The sequence below is a fragment of the Argentina anserina genome, chromosome 7 (genome assembly GCF_933775445.1).
Source record: "Argentina anserina chromosome 7, drPotAnse1.1, whole genome shotgun sequence".
Taxonomy (NCBI): Eukaryota; Viridiplantae; Streptophyta; class Magnoliopsida; order Rosales; family Rosaceae; genus Argentina; species Argentina anserina.
The window spans coordinates 13,818,364-13,844,787 of NC_065878.1; the positions used below are offsets into that span (position 1 = coordinate 13,818,364).

Below are 26,424 nucleotides of genomic sequence, written 5' to 3' on the forward strand. Positions count from 1 at the left end.
CTAGTTTTCACTAGGCGTGGACATGCCGAGCAAAAAGCGACAAGGCGTAGTACCTATCCTCCATTGTTGGCACCATTGTTTAGTTGTGTTTCATCCTGAAAGCTTACCAGCAAAACAGTTTCAGAGACCTGAACAAGTGCTTTCCAACGCCGAGTAAGAAATACAACATTCCAGAACGAAAACATGGTGATAAGTACATATGTGCAACTCCACAACGATTACATTATATATACATAGCAATTATTCAACAATTTCCACATCTGTAAATCATTGTTTTGAGTCGTCTCGATGGTGATAACTGATCATGCATTCGATCTTTCCTATCCAATTCATTAACAGTGAAACAGAAAATCCTTTACAGCTTTTAATTGGTGTACCTTCAGTGTCTTGATTGCACTTGATGCTAATGGACCACCACCCAACTATTTCACATTTTTACAAGAGTAGCAGACAATTTCATTTTCCTGAGCCTTGCTTGCCAGCAGGTTCAGCAAGCCCAAGCTCCTTGCATTGCTCTTCATCTGGTTGCATACTCCTTGGGATTGCACCAAAAATCCTCCGTGTCACTTCAAAACCAGATGCCACATGATGCACATATGCAGACGCAGTATCCATCTTACCCCTCAAGTTCAATGACGTAGACATAAAGTTACTTGAAGGAGCTTTTGACAGTTTAGCTGTCGATGCCTTTTCAAGCTCAGCACACGATAAAAACCGTTCAGTGGCAGCCGCCCATGAAAGCTCATGCCTTTGTGCCTCAGTAAGCTGTGCAGGCTGTTCGGCCAGTGCTTGCTGTGTGAGCTTGACAAACCCATCACCATTCTCATATGTTCGGCAATTTGGGAACTGCTTGAAGAACTCATTCGAGGGGTGATCAGAACATACAACAATTTTACCCATTGCCAATGCTTCTGCTGTGGTCGTGCAAACGACATCTGTGGTACTTGGATTCAGAAACACTTTATAACTGAAGAAAAAAAAAGTAATATATGTAAATAATCACATAAAGCTTTGTACTGAAAAGGATAAATTCCAATAAAGTTCACAATCTATAAAGAAACCTCAAATAATTGAGGTGTACTTGGACGAAGACAAGATTCACAATTGTAACTAAATTGCCCTTGAACTAACTGGCAATTATGAGACAAATGAGTTCATACCTATAGTCCCATTTATGGAGACAAAAATGAGGGTCAATAAAGAACTGGTTTAAATTAGGCTTTTATGAACACTGTTTGGTCGATGAGCAGAACAAGTAGCATCACATCAATAGGTTTCTAGGTATCACATATATGTTGCATCATACAAACCTAGGGAAAGGCAAAAATAGGTATTTTCAAAAGTTACATTGATGTAAGCCATGTTACCTTTCAGACATATAGAAACCTTTAAGGGTCTTCTATCAAATCTATGAACTCAGTGTTCTTGTGATTCTAAGCCAAGAAGCCAATCCCAAAAGTGGCACATCCCATAAAACTTCTATCCGAAAAAAAAGGAAGTCAAGAATCTCAAGTTTCAAGACTAGCCTGCTTCTAGATGAATCATGGATGTTGCTAAGCCCATTTCTTAAGAACTACATTTTTGTTATCTGAATGTTATTTCATATTAGATTTATACCATGAGGAAGCAGAAGAGAAAGGCAGAATGCTTACTCATGGAATATATGATCGGCATGATCACGCCCAGGATGGACTCTAACAGCCAGTTCCAATTTCTCAGCAGCTACCTGAACTTGATCAGAGTCCTCCCCAGTTCCATATAAATCAACCTCAAGTCCAGCTAATTCCTTTTGATGGTCTTGAAGAAGCCTGAGCAGCTCCTTGTAGCCTTTACTCCACACCATTTTCCCAATATAGTAGGCACCTTTGCTGAAGGCCTGGATTCCATTTTGTTGCTGCTCTAGCTTTTTCTTGCCTATCTCAAGAAACTTGGGGTTGACACCATGTACATTGCAAATGATCGACTGAGGATACTCTTGGGTGGCAGCAGATAATCTGATTACCTACAGAAAGCATAGGTGGAATCTATTAGCAAATATATCAAAATTATGACTACAAAAGACACCATATCCAATCTTAGAAAAGCTAATGTAATAATTGATTGTAGGGCATAAAGTGGAAGAGCAGTACACTCAAGAAGTATATCGAAATCTCTCTCTCCCACAATAGTACTGCTATTATATAGTAACAGCTCGTACGGTAAAGACATTACATCTTTTTTTTTTAAAGAAAGAATAGGACATCTTATAGCAAAATAAAGAAAAGGATAGGTGACATTAAAATTGAAGCAAACAAAACAGTACATCACTGACCGAATAGTACATGTAGCATTAATCAAGATTTACCTTATGACAGTATATACCGACAACCCAATTATTTAGATATTTCAGCAAAAATGCTTGCATTCTTCCATTCTTCTCCCTCCTCACATATTCCAAATAATTAGTGTGGATGATTCCTATAACCAGCCTGAACTTAATTTTCCATCTCTTCCCATGATGATACCACGTCAGGTGCTCAGGTTCCTCAAGGATAGCAATATCCGCCTTTTCATCAGGAATTACATCAGAAATATCTCCGACTGCAAGAATGCTCCGTTTGTCTAAGGAAAACTGCAACAGGAGTGATGTCAAAGTTGATCCTATGTCATAAAAAGGGATGTAAGGAAAAAAGAAGCCACACTTCATATTTAAAAAAAATTATTTTGCTTTGAGTACAAGAACACTGAACATATGGGACAACCTGAATGTCCATGACTCCAGAGCATTAGTCATCTAGTTGTAAAGTTGATTTGTGCAATTACCATGGTATTCCAATAATATTTACCTTTCCAGGATAAAAAAGCAAACTGAACTCAGATCCGAATCCAGTCCTCTCATGAAGCCAGTGACGAATATAAATCTCTTGCTCAGCCGGTAAGTCAAATGTGATGTTGTTCGGATACACACGCTTCTGATCCTTCAAAGACAACCAAGGCACAACCAAACTAACAGTCCTCTCCCCATCTCTCGCAAGATACGCCGCACGGAACAAAGGATTGACAGCAGTCCCTGTCATCCATGGAAGGCTCGCAGTCGTGAAAATCGCAATATTCCGCTTCTTATCCATCCAATCATCAGTCATAAACGCAACCAACCGCGGATCCTCTCACACTATTATTCTCTCTCTCACTCACAACTCGCATACACAAACGAATCGTAATCTGAACAGAATTAAGACATAACAATGAACTATTATTACTCAACCTACGCATCAATAAAACCTGGTAAAGGAACACCTCAATGGTATCAGAAATCAACAATGGAATAGTTCATAGTTCCTAATTGGACATACCAAACCAATTTTTCTACTATTAGTCTTCTTTAGCTTGAAAAATTAACAAAAATTGAATTTTGAGATCAAAATAAGCAAATTTGATATACGAATTCATCGAAGAAATGTAATCGAATCGACTCAAATGGATTGATAACTACATGAACAGGTGTTAAATCAAAGGCTATATTACTACGCGAACAATCGGAGAGTTATGAGAAGAGTGTTTACCTTGGAACTCGTGAGGCTCGCCGGAAATGAAGCTCGGAATCGGAAGGCGATTTCCGGCGAGGAGAGAGAGAGAGAGAGAGAGGAGAAATTGGAGGTGGTTGGGTTTGGGTTTGGGTTGCGTGAGTGGAAAATATTGACTTTTCACACGGAAATTTGTTTGGGGGGCATTGCGCGATACGACGTCGTGTTGGGTTGTTTTCTTCTTCTTTTTTTTTTTTTAAGGTTTTACTGTTCCTACGGTTTCATCTGTCTCTTCGCTGGCCTCGTAGAACGTTTTGGTGCGCCATTATTCAATTCAAATCGTTATGAACATTTAAGGCCGTGTTTGTTATGCTCAGATGTAATGTTTTCTTCAATGAGCTGCCAACTTGCCATTAGCATTTGCTTAGAATCAAATGTATTGATGCCAAAAGATTATTACAAGTAGTCTGGACAATATAAAATTGGCTACACATGATAATAACACAAGTTAGACTAACATATCTTAGGACGCCACAAAAGAATAATGTGGTCACGGTACTAAAAGTCGAGCAGAAAAACATTTCAAAAATTTGAACATACATTGGCATATAACTTGAGAAAATAGTTCAAAACACACTGACAGATATTTGCTCCACCAAACCAACTTCACTCTCTAAGTAGGGAATATACGTGAAAGTTTTGGTTGAAATTCATCGTCACTCATTGAACGAGCTGAGTTTAGCTCTCTTATTTTTAAGAAATGTTTTGAGAAAAAGAAAAGAAGAAGACTTTATCACGCCACTCCTAAATGCCAACACATGTCGGAGCTGGAAAATTGCATGAGACAAACAGAGCACAAGGACTGGTTGTTTTGAACCAATTTTTCACCGAGGTTGTCAGTCAGAAATTACGAAAACACCCCACACAGAGAATCCAGCGCAACATTCGGTAATAAAGCCCCAGATTTTCGTACTGAGCTCTTCAAAATCAGGAAAAAGCTTTCCCAGGTATTAAATAACTCCCTCTTTTCCATTTAATCTTTCATTTCTCACTCTGTGATCGCTCTCTGGGTTATTCTTTGATTGGGTCAATGTTCATCTGGGTCATGCCTTTTGTATTCAAATCCTTGTTTGCAATTTGTACTGACTATTGAGTGATTAAACTTGATGTGTTTGTAAGTTCAGAGTTTCAATTGAAGTTGATTGCTTTGTTGTTAAAGCTGGAATCTTTGTTATAAGAAGTGCATGTTTGATCTGGGTTTTTGGTCTGTTTGCTTTATTTTAAGAAGCATACAATAGTTAAGCTCTGAATTGCTTTAGGAAAGTTGTAACTAGAGTTGAAGCTTCTTACAATGCAATTGCTTTCTTTAAGTGTTCTACTTGTGACCACTACTTCTCCAATTTGGGGAAATGTTTGTAATTTGGAAACCAATCGATTTCAGGGCGAAATATGACTGCAGTAAGTCAGATATGTTTTGATAACCTATGTTGTGGAGGCCTTTGTTCAATGTTGGGTGAGAAAGAAAATTTTGCATCATAATTTTATACTCTACGGTAGTCTCTCAATATATACAAATCTCAGATACTAATGTAATGTTGGCACTTTGAAATGCTTTTGGATGTTATTACAACTAGCCTTTTCTACACGCTCTATGCGCGCGTGAGAACGCCCGCCCATGCGTCGTTCAATTTATTTTATCTGTCACTCGCTAGGTAAATCGTCTAGCAATCATATAATATCAACTCTTCAACCCTACACTGAAAAAGAAAAATAAAGTGAATTAGAGATATTAATTAACCCTGCACCTGGATTGTCTTTTCTTTTAGGAAATATATACATATACTTTATCTATACATATATATATATATATGTGCATAGTTTTCCCTCTTCTTTTATGATATGTTTTAGTTGTTGCGCGCTCATGAGTGTAAATTAATCAAATTTGGACAACAATCATACTAAACAACATGAAAGAATTTAAAGTAGTTGTGTGTATGTAATTGAACTCCAATTTAATGTAAGAAGAACTGGAAAAAAAAATGTCTTGCTCTCCACTGTCAATGGAAGAAATAAGAAAATAGAAAGTACATAACTTGATTAATTAAACAATCTGGGCTTCAGTGAATCAAACTCATTGTCTGGCCCTCTCATTGTCAAGATTCAGTGATTGTTCTCAAACTCTTGTTGTGGGAATTTGTGATAGAGAAGGAACCTGAAACATAGGAGAATGTGGGAGGATATGTAATAACTGCCTATGACTATGACACTGGGTTTTCAACAAACGTGAGAAGTTTTAACTTAAAATACCTTTTTTGACATATTTTTATTTAATTATTGTCTATAAGATTAACATCAGGGAGGAGCAATTTAGTAATCAAGGTAGAAGGCAGTTCCATAAGCCTTATTCTTTTAATTAATACTGGATGCATGATTTTTGGGCAGTTTGCATTTGGAACAAGACTAGAGCAAAGTTTGCATGAACTGCTCAACTAGTAAGCATTACAGAACAAAATACCTGGCATTTAAGTTGTTGAATTGATGCAGAGGCCATTGCTATTTGACTATTAGAGGGTGTGTCGAGTGAATGAGTGTCCAGTCACTCTTTGTGCTTTGAGGCGTGTATGCTACATACTGAGTGTGTGTGTGTGTGTGTGTGTGTGTTTGCAGTGAGCATCATTTTGCATCTCAAATTGATTATCACTTCTAATTTGATTCACGAGAAATTTTGTGGGCCAATGCAACAAGTGTAATGATACAATGCATTGAAATGAAAAAATTAACATCTTTGAATATTGAACCTAATATTCTTTATATTTTGTACTACTAGTTTTGAGCTTGGAGAGATGTTGCTGGGTCATACAGATGGTCTTTCTGAATCTCGGTCATCAAGGGATCAACTACTTCCTTATGCTGAATCTGAGTTGGGTGATGACGACACTGCAGATTGTTCTGAGCCAGTACTATACACAGCATCCTTTGAAGAGCTTGCCAAAAATATCATCAAGTATGACACTGTTATATGGCTATCAATATCACTGATGCTAGTTTTAGCGTGGGGAGTTGGGATCATCATGCTGTTATATCTACCTTTTAAGAGATATATCCTCCAGAAGGACATCTCCTCCCGAAAGCTATATGTTACACCTAGTGAAATAGTCTACAAGGTATGTACAGTATCAGTTACTTCATCAATTCATCTCGCATAAATGTGATTCTAGTTCTAATTCTTCTTTTTTCCCTTTCGTTGAAGGTGTCAAGGCCTTCTTATGTACCCTTCTTGGGAATCACTACAATTGAGAGACATGTGCCCCTTTCCCTGGTTATTGACATCATTATTGAACAAGGTACTCCTGCCATATAACCTTCTCTAATTTTCTTATATATCAACATCTTTAAACTACATTATTAGTCCTAGTTTTTCTTCATATATTGAATTTATGCTTGATATGGCTGAAACACATAAATTTTATTATTATGTTCAATTTTTTGGCTCCAAGCAGTTGAATGGGAGAGTAAATGCCTAAATGGTCTAGAATCAAGTCACTGTAGAGCTTTTGGGTGCAAGGCCAAATTGCAAATACAAACTTTGCTTATGTTTTTTATTGCTCTTGTGCGATAAGGGAATATAGTGCAAGGAAAAAGAAAAATAAGCATCCTACTAGAACTTATACAGCTATGCTGAATGGACCCTGTTCAATATCACAGCAAGATTTCTCAAATGCCTTGCACCATAAAGTATGAACTATAAGATGGATGGAAGTATGTAATTTATTTGCAATATTCCATAACCATATGAGTGGGTTCATTATGAATATCTGAAAATTCTTTTCCCTATGCCAAATTATACTGTGCAAAACAACTGTTCCTTTTGAAGAGTGAAGACTAATTGTATTTTGGTTTCCATAATTTTGTGAATTAAAAACCAGTTATTCCATTTATGTTATGTTAAGAATAGGTTGCTTGCAGTCAAGATATGGAATTCATACCTTTCGAATTGAAAGTATAGCTTGTGGAAAAGCAGCAGCTGTTGATGAACTACAGGTTCAGGGGGTTTCTAACCCTAGTGATTTGAGGAAGGTAATTAAAACTGTCCCATAGTTTCTCGTTTTCTTTGAATTAGAATATTGAGACTGTTTTGTGGTTAAAATTGCTTAGTCTACATGCTCATTAAAGAAACCTTCTAATGTTAGTATTTGTTGATTGGTGATGAGTAGGTCGTCATAGCAGAAGCTTCAAAAGTTATACAAGACAGTGGAATAAGTTGGAAGCCTAATGTGGTAACTACAGAAGCGGAGAGCATGAGCATGGCTCGTACTGCATCCTTGACTGAACCACCAATTCTGAGATCACCAGCTAAAAGCGTAAAGGTATAAGATATTCATTATTTAACTAAATTATTTCATTCTGTGTTTTTTCTTCCCTACCATATGTTCTTGCTCAGGCCAGCTTTGTAAGGTACATGTCCTAAATCTTTTTGCCTATTTTATGCAGATGACAGCTTCACCACGCTATGCTCCAATAGAACGTAGAAGCATACTACCTAGTGAATTGTTGCTCAATAGAATTGAAGAAGTCAATAAATCTGTAAAGGTGGAATTCATCTTCTGCTTTTACTTCTTGTTCAGCTTCCCCAATTTTAGACACTGACTCTGCTGCCCTTTGTTATCTTAATAGAAAATCAAGTTTTTAATAGAGAAGTCTCATACTCAGCCTGAGGTCGAGCAGCTGAACTGAAGTTGGATATAAGTTGCAGTGGATTGCTATGATAAACCACAATCAAACAGTGGAAAGGATCGAAAAAGAGATATTTCTGCACTTGTCTCTAACTATTGATAGAGTAGGATTCTAATATACCGTAGTTTTGCCCATAAGTAGCTGAATGTTAGGATTCCCTTTGTATTAATAGAGGTAGAAAGGCCATATGTTCAATGAAGTTTGCTATTGAGTGTGATATTGCTGAAATACACAACTGTGAGTATTTGAATTGGGAAAAAAAAAAGAAGGAAAATCTCAAGTTTTAAAGTGTCAAATATCATGTGGACTTGTAACTGTACATCACAATTTATTGGCGAAATTTGAAACTTCTAGTTCCAGACTTGAGGTGAATCTGTGAAAGATAAATCAAGGAAATAGCTTCAAATTCTGAAGTATTTCAAACTGGGTGGATAAAATGTAATATCAATAACCTAAGTAAAAAGAAACTTACTTTTTGGGTAAATAAAGGCTATTAAGAGGCAATGAACAAAAGAAAGTCATTGAAGCAAAAACAAACAACTAGATAAGTCGATATGAATACTAAAGAAAGACAATCAACTACCAAAGAGCTATCGCGACATAATTTACTATTAGGTAAACCCTAGTAGCCGCTCCCCATGGTAGCCGTTTCCCATGTTAGGGTTCTGTAAACCCTAACTCTATTCAACCTAGTTTTACTATTTTGCTCTCTCACAAACATCTCTTCCCCTTCACAAACACATATTCCCCTTTATTGATCACCATGTCGAGCCTTGAGGTGTTCATGGCTAGTTTTGTCCAATCTGTGGCACTTGCTAGCGGCAACATCATTGATGTATCGTTCATGGATCCTTTGGATAATCCACCGCTCCAAATAATCCCCTCTTCTTGGCCAAAACCCTCACCACCAAGCCGGTGAAGATCAAGGATCTACAAGACAAGTTTCGTCCGATCTGGAAGCTTTGCCGCCACTTTAGTGTTGAGCCCCGAGACTCGTCGCACTATGTCTTCAGTTTTGATCTTGCAAAGGATCGAAAACACTGTCTTTTAGAGAAGTCTGAAGTCTCCAATGTCCATTCCAATAAATTGGTTATATTTTTGGGTTCGTTTGCAGGGGATTCCGCCGGCGATGGAAGTTCAGGTCGGAGATGATCCAAGTCTCCAAGCTAAAGATCTTGATCCAGGCCCTTGTGTAAAGGGTGAAGAGAAAGTTTAGAGAGTTATGTTGCATATTGATATGCTCATTTAAGTCATAGAATAGGCAAATTTTAGGAATAAGTAAGCGTCCCCTAGTACTAAAGAATAGTTCTATACGGCATGCTAGTTTTCAGTTTTACTGATGACCTCTCTTGTCTTTTGCGTAATCAAATCAGATGAGTATGTAATAGCTACTCAGACCCCACAAAATAAATTTTATAAAACATAACACATAAGTATGTTTATCATTAAAAAAAAAAACCAAAGAGCTACCGCAAACTCAACAGAAAGCTGCATTTACCAAGTCCAACAATACCAAACTCATTTACAATTACCTATTCCATCAGAATCGAAGAGTATGCACAAATCACAAAAGATGGGTTTCTTTCCTCATTGACTCAATAAGTCAGATGTACTACTACTCTCACTCTTGCTAGCACTACATATAAATCTGATTTTCAGACATGCATGTTCTCCCTTTGTGGCTTGCACCGGCACTGTCCTCACTGACATCGCTCACACTACCACTTCCTGCAGTGGTTCTCCCTTCCACGCCATTTTCACGCTTCTCGGCTCTCTCCGCCACAACCCCATTTTCGCACTTCCCGGCTCTCTTCAGCACCACAAGTGCCAACTGAAGTCGATCCTCGTCATTCCGAAACGACCAGATTTGAATCAGATCACCTCTAACCAGACCATTCTTCGTAACAATATAATTCCAATTCGAATACAACACAACGGTTTTCTCCTCCGAGCTCGACATCTGCCACATACTTACAGAAATCACTTCCTTTCCCAACTTCGGGTCGATTAATGGAACCTTGAGGAACGTCTTCGGCAACTCAAGGCTTTCTATCTCATTAGGTCTCAGAAACTCCTTGCACAAAATCTGCTGCCACGGCAACGACAACCGGTTTTGGTCAGGTTTCATATCACTCGTAAACAACTGCTTCTGTATCACCAACTCGGCCTTCGCCCCATTCATCATTTTCTTGTACTCTTCAGGCAAATCGGGGGGTGGTTGATACAGACCCTTGTCCATCTCCATCATAGATCTTCTCTTCTTCTTCTTTTTCTTCGACTCTCTCCGAGTCTTTATCCTCATGACAAACAAAACTTAACTTTCGTTTTCTTCCCAAACCCTTACAATCAGTTCTTCTGTTTTCTTGATCAGAAGAACCACCAGAAGCAATGACGTTAGGGATAGGGCTCGTCGTCATTTGAGGACTTCTGACACGGGGTGGTGACCTTTGCTTCTTAGGGCACACCTGTTGACGCAGCAAGGACAACAAACACATACCCTTCTTCCCTTCTTGGCTAACTCTGCAGGAAACCTCGACCAACATATGAAGCGCAGACCAATCCTCATAAGATTTCTTGTCATCCATGACTGTTTCTGTGCCCAAAGTTCCCTTCTTTTCTTGATCTTGGCGATACCTGAGACTTGAAAAGCTGACCAGAGTACCCATCATAATCCAAACAAGCCCTACAGTAGAGATTGTGAGTTTGTATGAGAGAAAGGAATGGGTTTGCACTTTGCAGAGATGAAGATGGAGAATTGAGGAAGCAAGCAAGGAGGATGAGAGATTGGGGAAAGGAAGGTTTATTATTGATTTGATTACAACTTTGAGAAGTGTTTTCCTAAGCCGACTCAAGTAAGGAAAGGAAACCTTGGGCTTCAAGCTGCTCTCTCATCTCTCGCAACGGTTGAACAAGTATAATATTGAGTGAAATCTCTGGCCTTCCGGTGGGAAATCTTCGTAAATAAACGACGTCGTTGGTCGTATTGGGGGTTTCAATCTGCAATATGAATATTCGAATATTTAATAAATTTCGGAAAAAAAAAGTTAAAAACTTCATGTAAAAGTAAAAGATTATTGATTTACTGAAAGTAGTTTTTGGTCCAAACCTGGTTTCTTTGGTTCTTAAAAGTTAAAACCAAATGCGTGAAACACACCGGGAACAAATGAGTCTTTCAAACAAGTGACACTGACAACAGAAATTTCCTCATAACCCAATTGATCTGAACCTCTTGGCTTTTGCTACCACCCCAAAAGCAAAACCCAAATCAGATTCACTGCCAAATCTCCCTCATTTCCACACACAAGCAGAGCAAATAGGATGAGTAGGAAGAGAGTTTTGGTAGTTGGAGGAACAGGCTACTTGGGACAGCATGTGTTGCAAGGCTTTTCAGGGATTCAGGATACTCTTCCTTGTGATCTTGCATTTACCCACCACTCTAGTCTTCCTCCCCAAGCTCTGCTCAATGCATTTCCTAGTGTGCTGCCTTTCTCTGTGGATTTGAAGACTGGCATTGGATTTGAAGCCATTTCTCAACAGTTTGGTTCGGTCAGTTCTCACCCCATTAAGCTTTTTATTGTGTATGTTTGATTTTGATTAGCTATACTGATTAGTATTCCTAACATATTGTGGTAGCTGTGATTTGGAGTAATGGGTTTTAAGGAAGACCAATATTGTAAGCTTATACCTTAACTGCAATGCACTAGCCCACTAGCTTTAATGGGTTTTGTTGTATTAGATAATTCGGAACTGAAACCTTCTGTAACGCGTTTGTGGTTCTTAAACATCATGAGCCATTAGTTGATTAAGGGAACTTAAATTCTCTGAACATGCTAAAACAATCAAGTACACAACTTTCTAGTGCTGAGAGGTGTATTCAGTTAGATTCCCAATCTGATGTATGCAGCTTGACTGCAATAATCTAGCTTGAATGAGTTATGTGGATCATTGCATTCCTTTTGCTCAATTTTATATGCCACTAGTTGTTTAGGACACCTGCAATGTCTTTGGTGCTAAAAGAACTTGCTTTCTGGTATGCCATTTAATATTTTTGTTCAAGTAAACAACTTTAAACGCTGAGAGGTTTATTGATTTGAATCACCAGCCTGATGTGGTAGTAAACTGTGCTGCACTTTCGGTTCCTCGTGCCTGTGAAATGGATCCTGCTGCAGCTATGTCAGTTAATATGCCATCTTCTCTAATTAATTGGTTATTGAGCTTAGAAGAGAGTAATTATCTTCTGATCCATTTGTCAACTGATCAAGGTATATGACTCCTAATTGTTTTCGTATACAGTAATTTGTTTATATGTCCAGTTCTGTTTTTCTTGGTAAAGATGGACACTAATAAAAGTAAACAAGGGAGACTGGTAACTGGCAAGAACCACTATTGCACATATTTATTACTCAGCTAAAGCCATCAGATAACTTGTGATATAGATTTAGACTTTTGATTACTTTACGTACCTTTTATTGTTAAAGACCCTTGTTGGTCTGCAATTGCGGTAATTACATAGATAGGACTGATGTAAATTTCCATCAGTTTATGAAGGGGTGAAGTCCTTTTACAAGGAAGATGATGAAGTTGTTCCAGTAAATACTTATGGCAAATCAAAAGTGGCAGCTGAGCAGTTCATTACTGAGAAATGCTCAAACTATGCAATTTTGAGAAGCAGTATCATCTTTGGGCCACAGACAATCTCACCAGTTTCAAAATCTCTCCCGATTCAGGTTAGTAAAAGACAAACATACCTTAAATTGTGACTGCCACTTCGTTAGCAGATTAGCTTGGAGACACTATGAAATATTGAAATTGGAGTTGATGTAGTGGGTTGATGGTGTCCTCTCCAAAGGAAATACAACGGAATTTTTTCATGACGAGTTTCGGTGCCCTGTGTATGTAAAGGATGTTGTAGCAGTTATACTTGCTTTGTCCAAGACATGGATATCAGGTATGAAGTTTCTATACTCATGCCTGCAATATGTCTTTTTTTATTTTAATAAATGTGGACTTATGTCTTCAACTCGTGTAATTCACTGAAATGTTTGCAGAGGCCAAGCAAAGAAAATTGCTACTGAATGTTGGTGGACCAGACAGGGTATCCCGTGTTCAAATGGCTGAGACGGTTGCTGATATAAGGGGATACAACCTCTCATTAATTAAATCTGTATCCGCATCATCGGTATGTATACTTGCCACATTTTATCTCATGTTCTATTATGGTTGATATATAAGGACTTCTATACCTGACCCATCCGTTTCAACTTTCAAGTTGCTTGTATTCACTTTGCCCTGGTCTGGACATCTCCTCTATGATAAAAAAACATGCAACTACAGTGTCCAGCCGTATGCTTTCTCTCCTCTTTCTGCCAATAATTAGGATAAGGATCTGTTCATTCTGTTGTGTATGCTTACCAACAAAAAGCCTATCATCTTTTAAGCTCCTAGGGATTTAGGATTAGTATAGTCAATTAGTCATGGCTCAGTATCATTGAATGTTACAAAAATGTAAATCAATAAACAATCAAGGTTACAGCCTTCATCCTTTACAATACCTTGTTTCCTTACTAGCCAGTTTTGTTATATGAGACCTAAGAATATGTCACTATTATTTCTAAAAAAAAAAAAAACTCACTGTCATGTTCTTCTCCAGGTTGATCGTGGAGTTAGGTCTCCTGCTGACATATCCATGGATATAACTAAGCTGGTTCAGACGCTTGGTGTTTATCCTGTTTCGTTTCGTGATGGTGTCAGATTGACACTCGAACTGTGACCAAGTCTTGATGCCATGGTGGACTTGAAAGTTGCTTCCGTCTCATAATACTGAAGTATACTCATAATCTTCACATTGGGTAAAAATGTTGTAGTGTTATATAGAGTATCTTTTACTCAAGAATCTTCAAATATATCTTTCATTTGTACTTGTTTCAGAACGAAATGCTCATGACCCCAAATCCCAAACCTCATGATTGTCAAGACCAATTATGAAAAAATTTGAAAATATATTGAAGCAAAATGACGATTTGCTTGTTTCTAATCGAGAGAAGATGTATTCTTTAGTTATTTTTTAGTAATCACATGGATATTGGTGCTGGAAACGAGGAATATTACTAAGGTCATAAAAATGGGCATTTGTATGACCATAGTCTATAGTAATATTTTGCAGGTTGGAAGCACTTATATACTTTATTGCTTGAATTATAGTATATGTGCTGATATGTAATAATTTTAAATTTGATGGTTTGGATTCTGATATGCTGATGAACTTCAAAGTTCGCCGAGATGTAAGATATAATTTCAACATAAACTCAAGTAATACATTTTATTAGTGCAATCCAATGAATGAGAGCCCTTCTTTCTATTTCGTCCCTTCCTTCTGCTTGTCTGGGGCTCTGAACTAATTCTTTTGAAATAAGGATCTCATACTGCATGTGGTACCAAGCCTTCGTGTGTTGTGAACGAGAAGGCTGCTGTATATAGGGCACCACATATATTTGCAGGTCACCAATTTCACCATCTCCTTCTGCACCTAATAACAGAATGTAGGGAATACAGTCGGGAGTTTTGACATCTGCAGCAGCACAAATCTCAGTGTCATTCCAACCAGTCTTCTTCATTACCTAAATTAGAGTTAAAACATCTACTAAGACTGGAGTTCACTGTAATTCAGTACAACTTCAATAAACACAGGAAAACAAATTATAATCTTTCCACACGTTACATGCAAATATTTAGCAAGTTTGCCACATCTACTTATTGTGTCTTACATAATGAAAACGCAATTACAACGTACTGGAAAATACACAGAAGCAAAGCATGGATTTAGTGCTTATTATCAAACACCTCAGCTGCATGCTTTGATCTTCAGATTCATCACAACCACTCTCAACGTCTCCAGTATTTTTGATGCACGAAAACATGTCTGCTTTGATCTTTGTTCCCGCTGCGGGAATATCTTGAGAAGCATGTTATGCATAGCTCTGTAATACCCTTTCCTCCGTCTCTTGCAGAACATATGTGACTCGATCGCAATCCCAAACCCACAGGCACACCAAATTTCAGGACAGATAATATCCCAATCAATCTCATGTCCAGGATTTGAATGGTTTCCTTCAGGTTTTGGCAGGAACAATGCTCTATTATCTGCTGTTAAAGGAGGCCCCCATAATCCCTCATTACCTTCGAAGGAAACGGCATCAAATTAATGTTCAAAAAATTGAGCCCCGCTTGGTATCTTCCCGATCAGTTGATTATATGAGAGATTCAAGAATGCAAATAAAGTTAGTTTTGTCAGCTCCGGTGGGATTTGACCGCTAAGTTTATTTCTCGAGAGGTCCAATGACTCGAGCTGACTCGAGTTGCTTAGTGATGATGGTACTTCGCCAGTGAAAGCATGGTTGGACAAGTTGAGGACTTGAGGGCATATCATGATTGGAGTCTCCAATTTCCTCAGGTATTGATCCATTGAACTTTTTGCAGGTGAGAGATTAATCACGATGAAGATAGTTTAAACATTCACCAGCTATATCTCTAACCCTTTTTTGTAACTGTGATTGTAGTCGCTCGATAAAAATTAGCTCTTGTTGCTGCTGGATGATGATACTGACACAGAGCGTGACTTAGAAAACGAAGAAATGTAGCAAAGTTACCATTTTGGACTAAGGTTTAGACACACCATGTTGCAAGAGTGAATGTTGAAGGTTGTCTTTGGCCAAGTTCACAGATGGGCGCAAGTAGGCGGTGAAGACTTGTCATTTGCCAAGTTCATGAGTGGGCGCGAGAAGGTTGTGACCAAGGTGTGTCAGCTGCCAAGTTCATGAGTGGGCGCGAGAAGGTTGTGACAAGTCACGCTAGCCAAGTTCATAGGTGGGCGCGAGAAGGTCGTCACGAGATGTGATTCCAAGGTTGGAGGGACAACAGTAATTGAAAGAAGTATGATTTTAAGCATGCTTATAGAGCCAACGAGAAGCGGACAAGAGATGCACGTCAATGAAGAGCATTGACATTAAGTGGGGGAGGATGTCACGCGCTGCACTCAAGGTTAGTGCAGGCGTCTGTCAATGAAGGGCATTGACATTGTAGGTGGGGGAGGGTGTCAGGAGCCGCACAAATGAGTGTGCCATCGTGACACTTCCTAGGGGCTATGCCGAAGAGATGGTGTCGAGCGACAAGTATGCAGGCTGTTTGCGGGCTGATTGGGTGTTCAGTGGCATGTCCAGGTGGCAGTTTCGTAATTAAGATGAACTTATAGGTTCGAGGCACTTAGGCTTGGAATTTGGGAAAAGTCTGAACACGAAAAATGTCCGGGACGTTGAAAAGAGTTGAATGCACTTGACGGCATATTTTTATGAGCTTGTATGAATTAATTATGGAAGTTGCCCCTCCTCAGATATTTGATGTTTCCTCCTGCAAAGTCCAGTTTTCTCCAATATGCTCTATAAGGGGGGGTACCTGGTGTCTAACTCTCCACCACCTTCGGTGCCGGCCTTATGGCGCACTAAGCGAGTCACTCCTGGGGGACCTTGGGGAACCTAGGAGCCAGGCGGATGTCACCAAAGAGTGGTGGCATGCATTTCCATGAGTCAGGAAGTCTCATGGACAGTATTGGCCGGTAGGCCGATATTGCGGGTCCATGCAGGTGGCGAGGTTCGTACGTGGGCGATCCTTATGCCAGCGGCATGGGCGAACTTGTGGGCTTAAGGAAGATGTGTCGGAACCCCGTGGTGCGCAATGGCCACGGAGTAAAGCGACGTGGGCATAGGTTAGGGGTTCGACCTTGCCCAAAGGAAAGAGTTGCCAGCAAGCACAGAATGGCGACACCGTGCTAGAAGGAAGGAAGCCTATAGTGGGCAGATGTGGGCAAGTAGCCTATGAAAGATATGTTGGTAAGACGGATACGATGTCGGATGATATGTGGGAGGTGAGCCGTGGAGGCGAGCCTCGCCCAACAAAGTTAATACCCTGGGGGCCGAGTTGCCCATATGATTATCCCCATGAGTGAAGTGTGGACAAAGGATGCCTATATGCTGAGTGAGCATGATGATGGATGCTCAGGAGGCAAGTAACGTGCGCATGCTTCCAAGGGACGGTCAGATAGAAGAAAGCGAGGACCATCAATGTCTCGACCTACTGTCATACCGCTTGCTACGAGGTGCAAGGTGCACGCTTGTTAGTAAGGGGTTGGCATGGAAGTCTATCTGTTGGGCGAGTGTCATGGGAGCACCATGACACGAGGAAGTGATCGGTAAGGAGTTGGCATTGAAACCTATCGGTTGGGCGAGTGTCGTGGGAGTACCATGACACAAGGAAGCGATCGGTAAGCGGATGGCATGGAAGCCTATCGGTTGGGCGAGTGACATGGGAGTACCATGACACGAGGAAACGATCGATAAGTCACAAGTTGTGAGACTCGTGTGTGAGTGGCTTTCGTTGGTGGAACCTCACAAGCAAGGAATGTAAGAGAGAAAGATCGGAATGACACGGGAGGCGCACAAGTAAGAAAAGAAAGTTGACATCAGGAATGCATGTTGAGTTAGGCTGGCCTTGGTTAAGAGTAACCTTGGCGCCGCACGGGTCATATTCCGCTGCGTAGTAAGTCGGCCCGTGACACTTGGCATGCCGAATTACTATATATACCCGACCCGAAACGAGCATAGTTCCCAAGTACACTGAAATGGGGAAGTAGTTATTAAAATCCAAACCAAAATCCCCCAAACGAAGCTCATCGTCGTCTTCAGTCAGGTTCAGCTCACCTTCACCCAACCCTCCTCTCCTTCAATTCCACTACTCATATTCCCAATTAGGGTTCTGATGTTTCTTGTTGTTTCTGATGTGACAGAGCAGAGAGCAGAGAGCAGAGAGAGAGAGAGAGAGAGAGAGTCGGTGATCGGGAGCAATGGGAGGAGGAGGAGGAGGCGAGGGAGGAGACTTCAGAGGGAAGGTATGGAGCATGAGCGGTGGGCCCTACTGCAGGCCCAAGCACTGGAAGCGCAACACCGCGATTGCCATGTTCGGCGTCTTCCTCGTCTGCATTCCCATCGCCATGAAATCTGCCGAGCTCGAGGTCTGTTTGTTTTTTGTTTCAATTTATTTCTCGATTTTTGTGTTTAGAATTTTTGCAAAGTTCGGATCTTGGATTGTGACAATTCGGACCCAGATGAGGTCTAAGCTTGACTGAACTCATTTGCTGTTGGATAGTGCTTTGCTTTAGTTGAGGTTTGTTTTGATAATGTTTGGGGTTTTTTTTTTCGAGTTGTCAACTTCTTAATGACCGGGGTATAGAGTTAAGGCATTGAGCATACAATATAGAGTTGAACAAACAGATGGGTTTAGGTTAATTTAGTGACTGGGAGTGTTGAATTAGATGAACAACTTGGTTGCAGTCTATAAAGAGATGGACATCGGATTGATAAACCCAGTTGTTAGGATCATCTGGAGGACGGACATTGTTCCGTAGTCGTCCTGACTTAATTAGGATGTGTGTACTTACTCTCATTTGAAGATACAATCTTTTTCCAGTCATCTGAAACATGCCTTGCAAGTGTCAGAGACCATAAATGCAAGAATTGGTTTTTCTTTCGTTTAGTACTTTTCACACTGCCCTATTACTTTTCACATTCTCATGCTGTTTTACAAATTTTCAATATATATTGATCTTATTCTTCGTTTCATTTCAAAACTCACCTAAATCTAGACTGCGTCACCACTACTTTTCTAAGGTTTGAAGTTCAAAACCAGATAAGCTGGTGTAGTCCACAATACGTCATTACCCAAACTCTCGAAGCACCAGCCTTTTGTTCTGTACCAAACCTCACAGCAGACCCAGCAACCATAATAGACTGAGGTCCAGAGTGACAGTGGCCAGACTGAATTTGGTGTTTCGTGAATAACATTCAGCGGCTGCAGGTGCAAGAAAGGAACTTTGCCATAAATTTTGAAGGAATCCAATGATTGAATGTAAAACTTTGAGAAAAAATTATTGGTAACTAGTCTGTATCCACGGTTACCAGAAAGGATTTGAATTGGGATATATTGAAAACTTATCTTTTCTGAAAGTTGCTCTTGGGTTTGTGAGTTTACTGTAGGATGACTGGATGAGTGATTTTTAAGGATATCAGAGTAGGATTCTTTTGGATTGCTGTGCTGTATGACTAACTTAGATGTCGGAAACTGTTTGAAGCTCAAACTGAGTATGTGCAAATAAAATATATAGGTTGAGCTACATGTCAATTTTTGAAAGGGTAATTGAATTTCAGATAGAAACTCATCGAGGGGCGAGTATGAAGAGATATTTTAGAGATTCAAATTAGGCATTTGAATTATTGAAATGGTGAGGTGGTAATGAGACTAAACTCACTAGATTGGAGATGAACTTTAGTGATTTTGACAGGCAGTTTGAACTTTCTAGTCATGATGACCTTATGATTTGTAAATCCTAGCACATTAAGCAAGGTTAAGCAGCTGACAAACACGTACACCTTATCAAGGTTGTTAATTGAAATAGTCAAATAGTCGATGATAGTTTTGCAAAGGAGGTGTGTATATATATGTTTTATATAATAGGAATATGGAGTGTGAAAAATGCCACCTGTCCTTTCCAAAGTACCTCAAGATGTGTATAAGCGGATAAGTCTGGAGTTTCCCTTTCCAATAACTCAAGTGTTGTGCTTCTTTTTGCCGCACAATTTGTTGTTGGCACAAAATATCACACCTTCACTTTTAGTTAGATTGCTTTCATAAATCACATTACTCTGTGTTTTATAACTTTATACACATGGTTTGATTTTTGGTTATTGGTTTTTATGTGCTTTTACTTGGTCCAGATATGGTAGATTTCATTTTTTTTAAAGAACGATTTCATAGTTGTTTTGTTTGTCCAATATTTGTTGGCTTGTGCAGGCTTTCTGAATAAATAGCTGTCATAAAAAAAGATGTCAATTACAGTAGTTAAAATTAAAATTAATTAGTGCTAAAAACAAACTATTGGGCACACTTAGGTTTACTATCACTTCCTCATGTATAATTTGTTGAAAACATGAGTATAAGTTCTATTTACTGCCTCAGCTGCTAAATACAAAACCTTGTTTAGTTACTATATATATTTTATTATTTGTGTAAAACAAGATATTAAAGATTAGAGCAAGGAACGTCTTACATCAAACCCTGTGCATGACTTTGAACATCCCACTCAGTAGTAACTATTAGAACTGTATTTAGATCTCCAAACCATTACAAGTCAATAAAAACTGGCTAAGGCATGCATGCTTTGTGCTACAGGCCGGGGACGGATTATTGCCATGACCTTGTTGAACTAATGCTAAGAAGTAATGGCATTGAAGAAATTGTTTCGTTGGTTAGACTTGCCATGCTTTTAAAACATCAAAAATGTTATACGAATAAAAGACATTATTTGCTTTCATATTACTGCTTTGCTGACAGGGGTTATAGAATATCTGGTCAGCCATCCTTTTGGTTTTGTATATACGTCGTTTCTTTTGGATGCTTCCTGTGCTTCAGGACATATTCCTTAAGAGTGCACATACATGCACTGAATAATTACTATTATTCAAAAGGAGTAAACAGTTCCAGTGGGTGCTGTTCCTCTTGAATTGATCTGAGCCACACACTTCCTAGGAATGAAATTTGTATATACTGTGATGATATTCATTCTTAAATGGCTCCATGTTTTGTTGCAGCAACGGCCACACCAACCTGTTCGCCCCATTCCTTCACAAATGTGGTGCAAGAACTTTGGAAAGAAGGACTACTGAGTTTGTTTCTTGCGCATCCAGTAAGAGTACAGGTGGAGGTTGTGTAACTAAAGCTTCCAGAATGCAAATTATTCCTTGTGGTAGATGTTTGCTGAGATTATGAGCGAGCAGCGTTTTAAGACATTATTGTGATCAGGCTTAAACAGCACTGAATTTATGACTTACTGTGAGTTTTTGACTTGCCATACCATCAATTACCAAAATAAATCGTCAAATGTCTTCCTAGTTTAAATAAGATATTTGAATTGGTCATACTTTATCTGCTAATATGATTCTGCTAATATGCCTCAAGTCTATCAATGTCCTCGCTATGTTCTTTAAGCATCGAATTAAATTGGCCCCGAGCATTTATCACATCATCATGCTTAAGATGTGCATGTAATGAACTTTCAACCTTATATCTTCTAGGAATTGTATGCTGTGTCTTTGTTGGCCTCCTTGTGCATTAACCATCCAAGGATAGGGAATATGTTGACAACTTTCGACGCTCTAAAGCGTAAACCAATGTTTCGAGACAAATGGAGTAGAGGAGATGAATAGACAAATCCCAGCTTGCCTCAGCAGTCCAAGATGAGTTATATAAGATTTTGTTCCTAGGTATAGAAAGGGGAGGCTGAACTTAATTATTGCTTCTGTTGCATCACTGGAATGGAATTAGATTCCAGATCCTGGGCACTGGTCTTCCAACTTTTCATTTGGCCGTAATGCATACACCATTTTCAGCCATCTGAAATCTGAAGCTTCTGAATTGGCAGCAGCTCTCCCACATTTATGTCCTTATTCTTTATTCTTGCGGCTTCCAGTTTCAACTGAGCAGGTGACTTCTGCTGAAGTCAGAAGATTATTAATAAATATGGATGGACAAGCCTACTGTATTCATTGAGGTAAAAATCAAACAATTTACAATTCTATGCAGGGCAGCAGGGGAAGTTTTCTTGTAGGCATCTTCTTTTGTACATGAACTTTCTTCCTAGTGGGGTTCAAACCATGAGTGCTCTATAAAGGCCCTTCAGGCCTTCACCATATGAGTCTTGGTTTTGCCAATTTGAGCAGTACCACCTGTCTGCTGTTTTTATGATTATAGTTTGTCATGACTCATGACTTCTCACCATGGCAAAAAAGCCCCTTGATTTGACAATCTATAATTGCTATGAAGATGGATGATGAAACTTCTTGTCTCGTATCTCTTTTTGGATAAGGTTTGAGATTTCAATCTAAATTTTTATCTCCCTTGCATCATTTACACATAAATTTCCTTTTGATCTGGTTAATAACATCTACAATTTACGTGAAAAAAACATGTCATGTATCACAATCAATGGTTGACGAAACCATTTTTAATAACTTCAACTATGTCTAGATATAAAAGTTACACACACAAAAACAAACGGAGCGTGAATTTCACTCTTTTTGTTAATCTTTTATCATTTTGGCTGATTGCCATAATTATCAACTAGACTCGCACGTGTTAATTCATCAAACTTGTTGATAAACTTTATTTGTCGTTATATGTTTTGTTTTTGTTTTTTGAAGGCTTATTCATTTTGATTTTTTAAAAACAATTATTTTGTGTAATTGTGATTGATAAAAATGATATTTTTGGAAAAACATAATTTTGTTTCAGGATGAAACAATTGTGTATTATTGAATGATATGGGGGCATATATATAGGCATTACAAAACCACAATCCCGAAGGATTCTGAGTCATAATCTATTACGGAGATGCTAATCTATCTCATAACAGGAAACCTATTAGACTAAGACACACATAAGGGTAGAATAATAATTCTCCCGGAACACTCCCCTTTGTGTCGCATGCCTAGGTTGCACGGTGCACACATCATTGCCTCGGTAAAAACTTTGTCAAGCAAAATAAAAACTTCTTGGGTAAAAACAAAAGCTTGATCGAAGGGAAAAAGAGCACAACACACCGTCTACATTTGATAGCATCACGTGAGGTAGACTCCCCCTGAAGTCTACGAAACAACTCCCCATGATTAGTGTCATAATCATGGAGTACAAAGAACAACGTATACAACGTTCATTACATGCTTCTCAAACGTAGTCTTGGGCTAATGATTAATCATTAATCTAGCCACACATCCTTAGATCATACATGCTATACTTAGCCAAACTTAGATCTTATAAAACAAGATTGCATAACAACTCAAAACAAGAGTTTGCAATGAAAATCAGATTCTCGGGTAGAATGACCTTCACTCACTTAAACGGCCATAACTTCTTCGTCAAAATAGGTATCAGCGAACCGTAAAATGTTCTGAAATATAGACACTCGTGGCTTTCCAATGACATAAAGTGCACAACCTAATACGATCGGAGCAGTTCACAGTTCTCTGTCGAAGTTGACTGACTTGTAAATTTCCGGACAGAACTGTCCTACTTTGCTAAAACGGCCATAACTCACTCAATATGATAGCTATGAACGAATGGTTGGTTTCCTTGGAAACTAGACACATAGGCCTTTCCAACGGTACCAATTTCACCATATTTCATCGAGCGAGCTGTCATGTAGGTCATGTTGAAGTTGACCTACGAAACTGGACAGATTTTGATTTGTCACATTCAATGTGTCATTCACAAAGGAATGGGGGAATGTACCAATGAAGGACTGATTTTGGTCCGAAGCGGAACCGCACACATCCTCTACGCTACCAATGTCGACTGCTACACCAAGGCGTACGTTGATGTAGCTGGAGCTGCTGGCGGCGTTGGTTTGGATAGGATTTGTGTTGGTTCACTAAGTGTAGAACTAAACCCATGTCAAAGGAGCAATGCAAGTCCAACGACAATGCATAGGCGCAAAGTTAATCACGTCATAATGAAAGCAATAATGTCCCAACAACACTTACATGTGTGAATCTATAGTTCATTGAATCTCTTCATCATCTTTACTTAGACGGAATAGAGAATCAAGAATTAGCTTTCATATGAACACATATGGGTATGAGTTCTTGCAACCGATTGTACTACGTTCTCTGGAACGTCGCAATCTGATTACATAAGCTCTCCGTGGTCTGGAGGCATTTAAAGTCCCTCGGGCACTCTCATATCTACGTCAAGATCCCTTTACAGATATTCTATGACCATTATCATATGCTGCAAATCAGTTTTCATGGACACTACTACTGATCAAGTAGCGGAAAGCAATTATGTCCATAACGAGAGAATATAACTCATCGTAGTCAATACTAGGATAATGAGACAATCTTTGCGCCATAAGTCCTGCATATATCGCATGACTTCATATTTCTCATTATACTTACGAACAACGACCAACATAACAAGTCTAGTTCAGCCTGTATTGATTCTTTCCACTTCGGTCAAGTTGCTCATCGTTGATGCTTTACAACAGAATAAGAGCATAAGTGAATACATCATCAATCATGGGAGATCAATCCATTAAACACACGCGCATGCTGTATACGATCAATTTGTGAGATTTCTAATATTCTCTAACATCAACAAAAAGAGTTTGTAGCGTCCCACAAAAACTTAGTTGATACACATGTTTAGAGAATATCTCTTGATGATGGGCGAAATACTTGTGCCTACGCATCTCGCTTCTTTCTGGTTTTGATTTCAGAGAATAATGGTCTCCCCCTCATCTAGGTAGGAGCCAAGACCGAAGCTATGACCCTCACTAATCCATCTTTGCGTTTGCTGCCCTTGTTTTGTAGTGCAATACCACGGGCGCCGACAACACTACAGCGTACGATGGTGCCATCACCTACTTCATTCCCACTGTCAGGGATGGTGCCAACGGTGTTAGGACCAGGTCATATGAAATTCTTTCATATTCTGAGAGTTCCAACTTTACTGGAACATCACAACATTTATGTGCGATCTCGTCACTTTCATAATATCGGTAAAGTCATTGAGCATAGAATCTTTGACTTTCTGGAGGTAGATAATGCGTTGCACATTTGCTCACTTTGAGTAGTGCGGGATTTTAATGAGACATAGTGTCACACCACGTCAATTCCTAGCGTTAAAACCGGAATGAGAGCATTCCATATCTCCCCCTAACGACGGGAAGTATGTCTCATCGATAGAGATCAACGGTTGTAGATTGGAAATAGCGGACAAGTGTTGGTGATTCATAAATCATAACCAACCAGAATACTTAATCGTTTCAATTAGACCCATTGAGATAACTACAATAGAGGCACATAAACAACTTTAACCAAATAGGCGTTTAATAAAAAGAACGTTGGGATCGTATCCAATAACCATCTGGTACGCACTAAACGCTTGGTAAGTTGTGGGTCTGAAACGAATTAGTGTCGCTGCATGCAACATCATTACATATCCCTATGCAAAAATCGGCAGGTTAGTACCCATAACCAAGTCCGAGCTCTGCTAGATCGTACAGTGAATGAACATGACGAATAATATGTTCAACGACGATCCCAGTAGATATGCAAAACGAAATCATCAAAGTCGTGGAGGTGAACTCTCTAACGGTATCCAATCAAATAGATTTGAGAGGATAGGAATGGTAGTGAGCCCTTAGGATGATGATCATAGCTAAAAACTTTAGTAAATGCAGCGTTTCTTGTGGCAAGCAAAGCGACGTGTGACCAACGCGTCGATGCTCTTAACCTATACCATAAAAATACCGAAAAATGTCCGCATTCGGTTGGATAGGGTCCACTAATGTCACCTTGAATACTTCGTAAGAATAGAATGTTCTCGGTTGGAGCCTTAGCAAATAAGGACTTCCTTGAAATCTAGCAAAAGAACAAGCTTTGCAAAATGAGTGATGTGCATCAGAGATTACCATGGAGGCATTAGAAAACACGGGAGGCATCACAAGCTCCTGTGAAGGAGGGGATGCCGCCACCGACGACCTTAATGCCATGGAGCCGCCGAAATAGGTAGGCTCGGCCTCACCGTGCATGGCACGAATAGGCTCGGCCTCACCGTGTGGAGCATGGGTGAGGTGGTCCTCCAATCGCTTCGTGAACATGAAAAATAGATGATCATGTGAATTTCAAAGAACTCGAATCATCATATCTCGTTCAAAATGACCAAAAATGATCATGTCAAAACCGAGGAGACAGTAAAACCGAACCCATGATTCAAAGAATCTTGACTTACATAAAGCTATTGCTGCAGGCAAGCAAAGCTATGTCTGCAGGCTAACAAAGCTAATGTCTAAGCTTGAAAAAGCTACTGTCAATGAAATCTGACAGATTTATTCTTCTCCATTTGTAACACAAATATCAAGATGAAAATCCATCATTGGCATATATGGCCTTTTAAAACTTAGCAAGACACGAAGATATAGAACACAATCTTCGCACGAGATCCGTAAAACAACTACCTGCGCCGTAGGACAGTGTGGGTGGTTACGCAATTAGCAAGACACTCGATTTCACGGCGGGACATTCTCAAA

The 26,424-nt window shown here is 39.3% G+C and overlaps 5 protein-coding genes across 6 annotated transcripts; 3 read left to right on the top strand and 2 right to left on the bottom strand.

The window, feature by feature from the left end:
- Positions 1 to 202: 202 nt before the first annotated feature.
- LOC126802106 (digalactosyldiacylglycerol synthase 2, chloroplastic) lies at positions 203 to 3,657 on the bottom strand. The gene is made up of 5 exons (XM_050529655.1): positions 3,543 to 3,657; positions 2,826 to 3,201; positions 2,345 to 2,611; positions 1,653 to 2,002; positions 203 to 967 (listed from the first exon to the last, which is right to left on the bottom strand). The coding sequence occupies exons 2-5, from the start codon at positions 3,120 to 3,122 to the stop codon at positions 457 to 459; spliced, it is 1,425 nt and encodes a 474-aa protein (XP_050385612.1). The 5' UTR covers positions 3,123 to 3,201; positions 3,543 to 3,657; the 3' UTR covers positions 203 to 456.
- Positions 3,658 to 4,578: 921 nt separating this feature from the next.
- On the top strand, positions 4,579 to 8,510 carry LOC126802654 (uncharacterized). 2 transcript variants are annotated; one of them, XM_050530308.1, is made up of 7 exons: positions 4,579 to 5,016; positions 6,331 to 6,667; positions 6,754 to 6,847; positions 7,459 to 7,580; positions 7,718 to 7,870; positions 7,995 to 8,093; positions 8,178 to 8,510. In XM_050530308.1, the coding sequence occupies exons 1-7, from the start codon at positions 4,988 to 4,990 to the stop codon at positions 8,235 to 8,237; spliced, it is 894 nt and encodes a 297-aa protein (XP_050386265.1). In that variant the 5' UTR covers positions 4,579 to 4,987; the 3' UTR covers positions 8,238 to 8,510. The 2 variants fall into 2 exon arrangements, with proteins under 2 accessions (XP_050386265.1, XP_050386264.1); XM_050530307.1 differs by lacking the exon at positions 4,579 to 5,016 and adding an exon at positions 5,086 to 5,995.
- A 1,363-nt stretch (positions 8,511 to 9,873) lies between these two features.
- LOC126803611 (B3 domain-containing protein At3g25182-like) lies at positions 9,874 to 10,539 on the bottom strand. The gene has a single exon (XM_050531393.1). It carries the CDS (start codon positions 10,537 to 10,539, stop codon positions 9,874 to 9,876), a length of 666 nt encoding a protein of 221 aa, XP_050387350.1.
- Positions 10,540 to 11,398: 859 nt separating this feature from the next.
- LOC126802704 (uncharacterized) lies at positions 11,399 to 14,271 on the top strand. Its single transcript, XM_050530371.1, has 6 exons — positions 11,399 to 11,783; positions 12,340 to 12,499; positions 12,777 to 12,964; positions 13,062 to 13,185; positions 13,286 to 13,416; positions 13,888 to 14,271. The coding sequence occupies exons 1-6, from the start codon at positions 11,556 to 11,558 to the stop codon at positions 14,005 to 14,007; spliced, it is 951 nt and encodes a 316-aa protein (XP_050386328.1). The 5' UTR covers positions 11,399 to 11,555; the 3' UTR covers positions 14,008 to 14,271.
- A 3,645-nt stretch (positions 14,272 to 17,916) lies between these two features.
- On the top strand, positions 17,917 to 21,271 carry LOC126802484 (uncharacterized). Its single transcript, XM_050530122.1, has 3 exons — positions 17,917 to 17,975; positions 18,073 to 18,297; positions 20,930 to 21,271. The coding sequence occupies exons 2-3, from the start codon at positions 18,130 to 18,132 to the stop codon at positions 21,002 to 21,004; spliced, it is 243 nt and encodes an 80-aa protein (XP_050386079.1). The 5' UTR covers positions 17,917 to 17,975; positions 18,073 to 18,129; the 3' UTR covers positions 21,005 to 21,271.
- Positions 21,272 to 26,424: the final 5,153 nt, after the last annotated feature.